Here is a 10,513-nt window from a genome sequence, read left to right as displayed (position 1 = left end):
CCTTCTGAAGAACCTAGGCATTCCCGTTCTCCCCAGACCTGGACCCCTAGCACCAAGACAGTTGTTTCTGTTGGCTGTCAGACTGAAGATGACACTTTCTTCCCACAGATGCAGGCAGGCTTCTCTCTTCTGGTTTGTTTGTTTTGTTTTTTTTTAAGCAATGTTTTCTAATCCAGCTACTGCTCCTGACTTGGTAGCTCAGTAGATACAATGTCCAGGTAAAGGCTGGTACTGAGCTGCTGGATAGGAGAGAGGACTCACTGGCAATATCTAATCTCAGCTCTGCCTGTCTAGCGGTGCAAAGTACATGTCTGTGCAATAACCTCCTGGATGTGTGTGGTTCCTGTCTGTCCTGATGATTACTTTGTGCAGCAGGGACTCTGTTTCTCTCTGAGATGAAGGTGACTCTGAAACACAGGCTGCAACTCTCCCTGCCACAATCTCTCTTAGAGTGGAGGGAGTAAAAGATGGCAGAATCTTGATACTGGAAGGAGCAAATCAGCAGTCTTTCCTGTGTTTGCCCGCTTAGACAGGTGTCCACAGTGCAAGTGGATTTTTGCAGAGGAGATGGCATGGCCAAGAGCTGTGTTCTGCATCTGCTGTCAGGGAAGGGATGTAGCTCCAGGATGGTGGGAAGTCTTAATGTATATGAGCAGTGCAGTGGTGTGCAGTGTTATGTGTACAGGCAGCTCTCAAGCAGTGAGCAAGGAAACACCTCTGCATCTTCAACTGTTGTACTTTTCAGGTGACCTCTGCTCCTCCCCTCACCTGCAGTGCCAGTCTGCTGGCTGCTCATACACCCGTGGGCCCCCCCACCCCCGAGAAGGCAGGACCTCCTTTCTGTTTCCTCAGCATGGTGTGCTCTTCTGGCCGATCAATGTGCTGCAGATGCTGCTGGGATCTGCTCCTAGAGCTCCCGGTGCCATTAATGTAGATGGTGTCCTGCAGTGCATGGTTTGCTGCTCAAAGAGCTCTTAACTGAAGTTGAGTGATGGCATATCTCATGGATGAAGGGCAGGAATTGGAAGGGCCTTTGCATGATGAATTTCTGTGGATGCTGTGCTGAGTGTCCCCTGTAAACAGCAGAGGTTGTGTGCAGGAGGTGGAAACAAACCTCTTTCAGGTGGGGACTCACCTGTGAGCTGTCAAGAAGGCTGGATCACCAGGCCAGGTAGAAATTGTAGTGCGCACAGGTGGTTGTGCCTGCACCGAGGTTGGCTGTGGCTTGCAGGAGCATGTGGTCCCTACAGGAAAGGGTGAACTGCTCTGTTGCTACATGTTGAATTCATCTCATCTCCTTTCTCTCCAGATGGTATTTATCATTTCTGTGTGGCATCTGTGCCTGTTCTGCCTGGTGGCCACAAGCCCCTGGTTAGAGTGAGAGAGCATATGATTCTCTTGACATGGTGCAGCCCTTCTCCTCCTGCTGTGTCGTGCAGGAAGCCCTGTCTATGTCCTGGGACACTGGCCTGGCTTTCTTGTCTTGCTCAGTGTGAAGGCTCCTTGCAATGGCATGCTTTGGAGACATTCAGTGAAACCGTTTAGTAGCAAATAACTGCTGTGTGGTGGAGGGTTTGGTTTAGGCTCAGGGCATTGGGGCATGATGAGGCTGCTCTGTGCTGCTGGACTAGGAGAGATTGGGACTTACAGGGTGGCTGGGAGGAGAGAGGGGGGGGAAAACTGTGTGTTAAGCTCCATTGAGAGTCATGCTGCATGCAAGGCAAGGCTGATGAGTGTGTATGTAAAAAAAAAAAAATCTAAAATGATGTATGCCATGAGAATTTTTATACAAACGAGTAGAAACCAGAGTTTATTATTGCGTAAACTAGATGACTACAAGTACAACCAGCTGCAGGACAGGGAATAGAGCTCCTCCTGTGGCTGGAAGGGCAGGTTCTGCCAAGGCTCTGAAGCACTGCATCATGTCCCTGCTCCCCTGGCCGTGCTGGCAGCAGGCTGGTGGGTTGTTCACAAGTGTAGGCCTTTTGTCTGTTTTAATTTGTCCTCTTAGTAAGAGAAAACATGTCCTCCAGACCAGCATCTCAAGGAGGGACTTCTTTGGGTCTCTCTAAACCTGACAGTAACTATTGCAGTGCAAAGTCAGCTAAAATAATCTGTGTTTCATTAATGTGGTTTGTCTGCAAAGGGGACTGTGGTGGCCAAAGAGAACATATACTTTGTTTGTAAGTTATGAACCTAAGTAAAATATTTCTTCCCCTCCTCTGGGAAGCTTTTCCAAGCCCTGTGTACTGTGGTGATGTGAGTTTCAGAAACAATCCCCGTCCCTCCACCCCCATGCGTTTCCAGCAGTCCGACAATAGACGTGGCAGTCGTTCCATTGCAGTCCTGTCTGTTAGGGCTCTGCTGTGGATGCACTGCCCTCTCTGTAGGTAAACAGCAGGCAACTTGAAGGGAGTTATTTCCTTCCTGCTTCCACTTGCTTAGCTCAGAAGTGGGATGAGAGCCACCTGATGGGGGCCAAGGAGACTTGGCAAAAAGATCTGCAGAAAGTGGTGCAAAGGGAGGGAGAGGAAGGGAGAAGATATTCTAGCTGAAAGGGAGGTGAGATGAAGAAGAGGAGAGGGATCTCTATCAGAGAGGAGCGAGTGACAACTGAGAGAGAGCAACAGCATAGGAATAGAGAGAGGTCAAGGGGAAGGGGCCCTCTGGATGGCGTCTCTGCTTTGTCAGCTGGCCAGGAACTGATGAGGTAAAGGGACGTTTTTGGCAGAGGCTTGGAGGGCACTGTACTGACTGCCTGGGATGTGCTGGTGAATTCTGCTGTATGCGCAGTGAAGGAAAATCAAATCCTTGGTTCACAGCTCTGCTGTTATGCATCCCAGGGTCTCTGCATGTCTCTGCATGGGCAGAATACATGTGTGTACTTGATCCTAGCTCTCACTGGCTTCTGCAGAGTGTGTAGCTGTCTCCTGGCAATCTCCTGTCCATCTCTATAGAGGAGCCACTGGCAGCAGCAGCAGGCATTTATCATGTAAGCACAGCAGCACTCGCCTTACAGTCTTTGTTTTCTCCTCCCTGCAGTTCATGGCGCAGGGGAAGGCCGGGAACAGCTCCCCTCCATCCACAGCCTCCAAGCCTGGCAGTCAGCTGGACACCATGCTGGGAAGTCTCCAGTCTGACCTGAACAAGCTGGGTGTAGCTACAGTTGCCAAAGGTGTCTGTGGAGCCTGCAAGAAGCCTATTGCTGGGCAGGTGAGTGGAAGGTGCTGTCTCATTGCTGAATCTTGGGCTGCAGCTGGGAGTAATGGGGAGGGCTGTTTCGTGAGGCTGAAGAGACTGGAGATGCTGGAGAAACTGAAGTACTCTATTTATCCACTGGCTAGGTACGCTGTAAGCTCCTCCAGTGACCTCTACCCTGCCCTTGAGGGACTGCCCTCTCCTGAGATGATAGGTAATTCAGTTTTCATGCTACCCCAGTCCAGGGCTCACTTGAGTAGTAGAACTTGTCATTCTTGCTGACCTCCAGCCGGTATCTTGTCATGTGATCTAGGGGAGAGGGAGATAGAGTTGTCCTTCATGATTTGTCTTCCCAACAGGTAGTTACAGCCATGGGGAAAACCTGGCACCCTGAGCACTTCGTCTGCACCCACTGCCAGGAGGAGATTGGGTCACGTAACTTCTTTGAGCGGGATGGTCAGCCCTACTGCGAGAAGGACTATCACAACCTCTTCTCCCCTCGCTGCTACTACTGCAATGGGCCAATCCTTGATGTGAGTTCCTGCAGGGGATTAAGGGTGCTGGCAAGATGCTGCAGGCCTAGGTGTTAAAAACTCCGTTTCACCCACATGTCCTGGGTGGAAGATTTTGTTTGAGGACTTCTGTTTTTCCTTTGCCCTGGCTCAGAAAGTCAAATTCTTACACTAGTGAGAGGAGTTAGTCCCTCTTACCTTCGCTGAAGTTCCTTCAGAACGCCACATTGCTTCCTTGTTCCGGTAATGATTCCTCAGCTTTTGTCTGCTGGTAGCCTGTAATATCAGGCTTCAGTGCTAGTCGTGAGAGCTGAACGGGGCCCTGCTGAAGGGAGGAACGAGTGCGTAACATCCTTTTAGGGTAAAAAAAAGTGTGCAGCGGGGAAAGCCTGAATGAGCCAGGGGTGGGGGAAAATTGACTCGGCTCTCTAAAGGACAGTCTATTTTAATGCATGCTCTTGTCAGCACCAACATTAATGTGTTCTTCCTCACACCCTGCCCCCCCTTACTTACCTCCAAGCTGAAGCCATCATTTACATGACTTGCACTTTATGTTGTCTTCTGAACAGAAAGTGGTGACGGCTTTGGACAGGACATGGCATCCTGAACACTTTTTCTGTGCCCAGTGTGGAGCTTTCTTTGGACCTGAAGGTATTGCTGGTTTATGCAAGGCAAAAACAATGTCCTCCCTGAACTGCAGACAAGTGTGTAAGGCAGAGCTGCTATTAGGGGACAGCCTGAGAGATGACAGGGGAACCACTGAAGATGAAGTTCCGAAGTCTGTAGCTGTTTATGGGGGAAGGATGCTACCAGTAATCTTCTTTCCTCCTTGGGGAGAAGAGTATGCGTGTGCATGTGTGCGCATGGGATGGGAAGGGCAGCAGAAGGAGGAATAGGTGCTTGCTGTGTGTGTTAGCAGGGGGAAGGGTGATCCTACCCACACTGGTTACCCTACAGAGCTTGGCTGGCCATAGGTAAAGATCAGGAGCTGATGCTCTTTGCCTCTCTTCTCCTTTGGCAGGATTTCATGAGAAGGATGGCAAAGCCTATTGCCGCAAGGACTACTTTGATATGTTTGCTCCCAAGTGTGGAGGCTGTGCCCGGGCTATCCTGGAAAACTACATCTCTGCCTTGAACACCCTGTGGCACCCTGAATGCTTTGTCTGTCGGGTAAGAAACCCAAGGTCCTTTGCTGCTGCTGTATGACCCCTCTCATTTCCACCCTGCGGGCATCTGGTCCCTTATTAGGATAAGACATCTGTGGGGTAGTGAAGGGCAGCCAGCCCCACAAGATAAAAACATGTCAGCGACCAAACACCTTCTTGTTCCTCTGCCTGTTTACATTAAACTTTCTAGCTGCTTTGCTCTTTCTGTTCCCAGCTGCAATTATGGGCTTCTGCAGCAGCTCACAGATAAACAGAGACGTTTTCTGTGACCTTTAAATAATTATAAGCTAAGCTTCTCTCTGAGCACTTGCCTCAGCAATCAGATTTTGAGGAATTTCCTCCCATGCTCCATCTGACAATGTAAACTAATGAGAGTGACCTTGTTCAGACGAACACACAAGTCAGTGAAATAGTGGCAGGCTCCATACAACAGGCATAATAAACAGGAATACTGCAGATTAAATGCTTGGCACTCTTTCAGAGAACATTGCAAATATTAACTCTTACAAGCCCCAAGAGATGAGCAAAATCAGCCAGTCTTTCCTAGAGTGGGAAAGCAGGGCAAAGACCAGAACAAGCAGCCAGAACCACAAGCTGCTGGTTCCCGGTACGATGCTCAGAGCAGACTGTCACCATGCTGTTGGGACTGTCTGTGGCTCCTGCAGTGGTGTGCAGGGAGTGGAGGCAGAAGATGGCAGTTCTGACTATGCGGGGCTGGGGAGGGCTGTGCCTTTTTGTGCAGAGATTGAGACTTATATCAAGCAGTTCTGCTTTCCTTTCCCCCTGCTGCCACTCTGCCTGTATTAGTGGGGCCAGCACTGATGTCTTCCAGGACACGAGATGCAATTCACTTCCTGGTTTTGCTAAAGCAGAGCAGACTTTTCAGCTGTCCTGCTGACTGAGGGAGGAGAGAGTTTATTGAACTAATTGTCAGCATTAGAAAAGTCTTGGACTCGCTGGAGGCAAACTGCATTCCTCCTGGTATTATGAGCATTTAGCTATCCATGGCTCTGTATGCTGTTTGCTGGACTCCTGTGTACATGTCCAGCTGCCTATCCTCTCTGGGGAAGAGGATGGTGTTGGGGCTGAGCAAAACCAGAATTCTGGAAATCTGGCTTCTCTAGGTGTTGCTGCTGTTATATTTGGTAAATCTGGCAGATCCTCGACTCTCCCACACCCTGCTGCCTCAGTTTCGCACTTGTGCAAGGAGGGGAGTCTCCCCATGTAGACATGATGGGTGCTTCTGTTGCAGGTTCTGAAGTGTAACATCCTCAGCTGCCTGACACTGAGCTGGGTGAGGAGCTGTGGATGCTAATAACCACATAGCTGGTGTATTCTCTTCTCCTCATCTATTCAAAATCATTAGCACTATAGTTTCTCGCAGTAGCAATGCGTGTGTATCTGATGAAGATGTTTCAGGTTGGACTATCCTGGGCAAAGTGTAACTGCATAATGCCAGTGCCTGACACTGAGCTGGGTGAGGAGCTGTGGATGCTAATAACCACATAGCTGGTGTATTCTCTTCTCATCTATTCAAAATCATTAGCACTGTAGAACTGTAGTTTCTCGCAATAGCAATGCGCGTGTACCTGATGGAGATGTTTCAGGTTGGACTATCCTGCGCAAAGTGTAACTGCGTAATGCCAGCCATTCTGGAAAGAGCACTTGTAGAGATTAATTAGACCTCGTTTTTCTTAGCTGGAACCAGTCCCACATTCATCAGAAATCTGCTACGTGAAAGTCTGTGTTGGTCTCTGCTTCTGCCTGCCATTGTGGGGAAGCTGGAGTGAGATTGAAAGAAAAAAAAACACACAGGGAAAGGTGCTGCTGTGTTTCCTGTCTCAGGGGAATCAGTGTTCTCCTTTCTCCTGGCTGGATGCATCTGGTAGCTCATCTGTAGTATTTTCTTTGTAGAAGTGAAACCAGCTGGGGAAAGGAGCATGGTTAATTCCTTTGCTTCTGGCTGTATCTGTCCATCTGTCAGCCTTTCCTTGGAAACTCTTCTTGATGGACAGAGTTTGGCTGTTTGGAGAACAGGACGATGCTGAAAGGCAGCCATTCACCCTGCCCACAGTACAGCTAGGCTGTGCCACAGAGCAGGGGAGGCTTGCGAAGCTGCCCGCATCCCCAGCTTGTTATACATTTGTCCCCTTCTGCTTTATCCTCCTGCAGGAATGTTTCACACCATTCATCAATGGCAGCTTCTTTGAGCATGACGGGCAGCCCTACTGCGAGGTGCATTACCATGAGCGTCGCGGCTCGCTCTGCTCCGGTTGCCAGAAGCCTATCACAGGACGCTGCATCACTGCTATGGGCAAGAAGTTTCACCCTGAACACTTTGTCTGTGCCTTCTGCCTCAAGCAGCTCAACAAAGGAACCTTCAAAGAACAGAATGACAAGCCCTACTGCCAGAACTGCTTTCTCAAGCTCTTCTGTTAGAGGCATCATAGATGGGCGCTAAGCATCTTTCTGCCACCCCCTTGGCAGTTCTGTCTCTCTGAACATTACTGTGATTTAGAAACCTTACCAGGCAGGGGAGGGGGTGGGATGGGAGTGGGGTGGGAGTGCTTTCTGCTGCTACGGACAGGCAGTAGATCCAGAGATGAGACGGACCATTAAACTGGAAATGCCCTTGCTGTGTCTCAGTAGAGAGAGGCTGAGATCCCTCATTACAGTGTGCGTGTCTGTGTGTGTGACTGACAGCTGAGCTTAGCTCCAGGGCTCTAACAGGGAGACTTTATCCAGCCCTCTCCTGGCAGAAGGAGTCTTTGCCAGTATGATTCAGCCTGTGTCAGCTCCCTGAGCAAATCGTGACACTTGCAGACAACACAGCCCTCTGCTTTGACACCTCTTTCTCAGGCGTTTGTCTGCATGCATGCAGTGTGAGCAATAGCACAGCGAGGGCACACTGGCTCTGCTCACTAGAGCCATGTGGTGTGTGTGACTTACTGAGTTCAGAGCACCAGCACAGGCAGCCAAGACCCTGCAAGGGTCTCTCCAGTTCCATTACACTGTAAGGAGATGATACCACTTAAGTTTTGTTTTTATTTTTTTTTTAAGAGGAATCAAAATGTTACTGTGTGGGGTGATTTCCCCGCCCCCCCCCCGGTTGTTATTCCCTGCTTTTTCTCTACACACTGGAGCAGGAGGTGGAGTAAGCCCCGACCATCCCTCAGCACTGATGTGCGCTCCTGTGGGTGACATCCTATGCCAGGCACCTCCGTCGGCACCCACGCCTGCTCAGGGCATCCACTCCCCTTGCCTGCTGCTCGCGGGAGAGAGGAAGAGGCATCGTGCCTTCTTTAAAAGCAGGTGCAGAGAGGTTAGAGCACAGCCTTTTTCATCCGACCCTGTCATGAGCGAGTGTGACGTGTGTGTGTTTATCTGGCCTGAAACTCCCATCTGTCGGGGCCTGAAACTGTCACAAGAGCAGGGGGAAGTGGAGGGGTTTAAGAAGCCAGGGAAAAAAAAAAATCCAAACTTTATATCCTTTCTTCTTCCTCTCTTTACTAATGAGACCTGTCAGCCCCTTGGTATTTCCCTTTTCTGTGCTCTTGTTAAACGTGTTCTACTGAGAGATGCTAGAGCAATAACCTTTTGTATTGACTGTTACTGGTATAACAAGTCCCTTGGGTCAGGTGTGTGTGACACACTTGGAGTTTTACTATCAAACTGAATACTGTATCCCGTCTTTGATAAGAACTGTAGATTTCTACACTGATTTTGAATTCATATCTAATTTACTTTTAATCCTCTTATACAGAAATCGGTTTTGAAGTGATTTTAAGAAAGCAACTTTTATATCGAGCTGTGCTGTTCTAGGCAGTGTACCAGTTGTGCTGGTTTACTGCATCTGTAACCTCAATGCTTTGTTAAGCCTAACTAACATTCAATATTTTCTTTTTATTGCGGGTTGGGAGGGGCTGGAATCTATGGGAATGGGAATGTGACTTGTATTTTTTTTTTTCAGCACAGGCAGGTGAACTGTGAATAGCTTCCCCCCTACCCCCCACCCCGGTCACCTAAAAGTGTGCTTTTTTTGGTTTCCATTGTAACCTGTAAACTGCTGTATTTGAATCACCTGCCATTCTCCTAAAGCCCAGCTTCCAGGATACTATAGTCAGTCTTAATCTGATGCTGCAAGGGGGAAGAGCTCAGACCTTCACCCTTGGTTTCTCCTCTTCAGCCACCTGAAACCAGAGCAGAGTTAATTGGCGAAGGGATTCCTTTTCTCCTGTGGAAGAAAGATCTTGTGACTAAGCAGAAGAAATTGGGCAAGACAGGCTCTGTTCCTGACTAGCTGTGTAACTTTGGGCCAGTCACTAAACCTTACCGTGCCTCAGTTTCCCCATCTGTAAAATGGGGCCAATTTAGCCTGGATTTGTGAGGTTATTGTGAGGCTTAGTTCCCGTTTGCTAAAGCACTTTCAGGTCTCTGGCTGGAGGGTGCTGTGGAACGTGACATACTACGTTGAAATACCTGGTGGCATTCTGTGGTAACAGCTGGAGCAGCTCGGGGAGCGGGGTTTGGAATTACTTCTCCAGAGTGCTACAGCAATATCACCATTGACATCTGGTTGTGCTTTTCAGCTTGGCAGTGCATTAGGGGTCTGGGGGCAACTGTGTCAGAAACCAGCTGTCCCCCATAACCTTGCCATGGTGCTTCGCTGCCCTGTGTGGGTCACTGAAACTGTTTTTCACCAGTTTCCCGTACAAGTGAAGCTCGGTTTGTGGTTGTGAAACTGAAGGGAGCTGTGGAAGCACTAGAGCTAAAGCTGTGTCAGCTGGGCTGAGCACAACTCTTGGAGAATTCGTGAGGCAAGAAACTTTATGCATTTGTCTTTTCATCTTTGAAATCAATTTGACTTAAAATGGATGTTTCTAAGCTGCCATGTGTTTATCTTGCTGAAAAGGTGAACTACTTTTGGCCTCACTAAGAGAACGAAAAAGCTGTTCTATGTGGAGTGCCAGAGAGGGGTGAGAAGACGTTTCTGGCACTACCCCTTGTTGTGTGACACCTGCAAACTGTGTAATCATGTGCCTCAGTTTCCCTGTCCGGGGAGTCTTTAACCTACCTCACTGCTAGTTGAGGCTTGTGTAAGTGACGCTTCTGGCACGCGTGGAAAACCCTGGGTGCAGGGTGCTGCAGAGGGGTGCCGGTGGTGCACAGCGCCGAAGGGGAGGCTCATCTGTCTTTAGTGCTTAATGGAGATTGTTAAACATTTACCTCCTGAGCAAGATGTTGAGCGTATCCTGGATTTCTCTGGTTTCTGACATGCTGGGATGCTACACGGATGCTACTCTGCCAAATAATGACTTTTGGTGGCTGCCGCTGCTGTGGCTGTCCAAAATGCCTGTTACTTGATTTCAGATGCAGTGAGTGGGAGCGGCTGGGGAGAGATGGGGTGCACGGGCTGGGGATGGTGTCCCCAGGCACGGAGAGGAGAGAGGGTGGGGGGCTGCGGCAGGCTGCTCCTGGGGAGCTTTTTGTCTTTAAAGGCCTCAGCCCTGGGCAGCCCCCTGCCCGAGTGCTACCCCTGGGGAAGGTCTGTCCCACCACGGCCGGGCTGGGCTGAGGGATGCTCCGCTGGGTCGACACTTATTTGATATCTTTTCTCCCTTGTAAACTTCTAACTCC

At 49.5% G+C, this 10,513-nt stretch overlaps 1 protein-coding gene across 1 annotated transcript in view; it reads left to right on the top strand.

Moving 5' to 3' along the window:
* PXN (paxillin) overlaps positions 1-7,714 on the top strand; it is a 19,593-nt gene extending 11,879 nt beyond the window's left edge. Inside the window, exons 6-10 of the mRNA XM_009708182.1 lie at positions 3,043-3,213; positions 3,558-3,731; positions 4,280-4,361; positions 4,732-4,880; positions 7,049-7,714. Of these exons, the coding sequence (XP_009706484.1) occupies positions 3,043-3,213; positions 3,558-3,731; positions 4,280-4,361; positions 4,732-4,880; positions 7,049-7,315 (843 nt within the window). The 3' untranslated portion in view covers positions 7,316-7,714. The remainder of the gene's footprint in view (positions 1-3,042; positions 3,214-3,557; positions 3,732-4,279; positions 4,362-4,731; positions 4,881-7,048) is intronic.
* The last annotated feature ends 2,799 nt before the right edge of the window (positions 7,715-10,513 follow it).

Source organism: Cariama cristata, unplaced genomic scaffold (assembly GCF_000690535.1).
Source record: "Cariama cristata isolate BGI_N322 unplaced genomic scaffold, ASM69053v1 scaffold1489, whole genome shotgun sequence".
Classification (NCBI taxonomy): Eukaryota; Metazoa; Chordata; class Aves; order Cariamiformes; family Cariamidae; genus Cariama; species Cariama cristata.
This window is presented reverse-complemented; position numbering and strand designations above follow the sequence as displayed.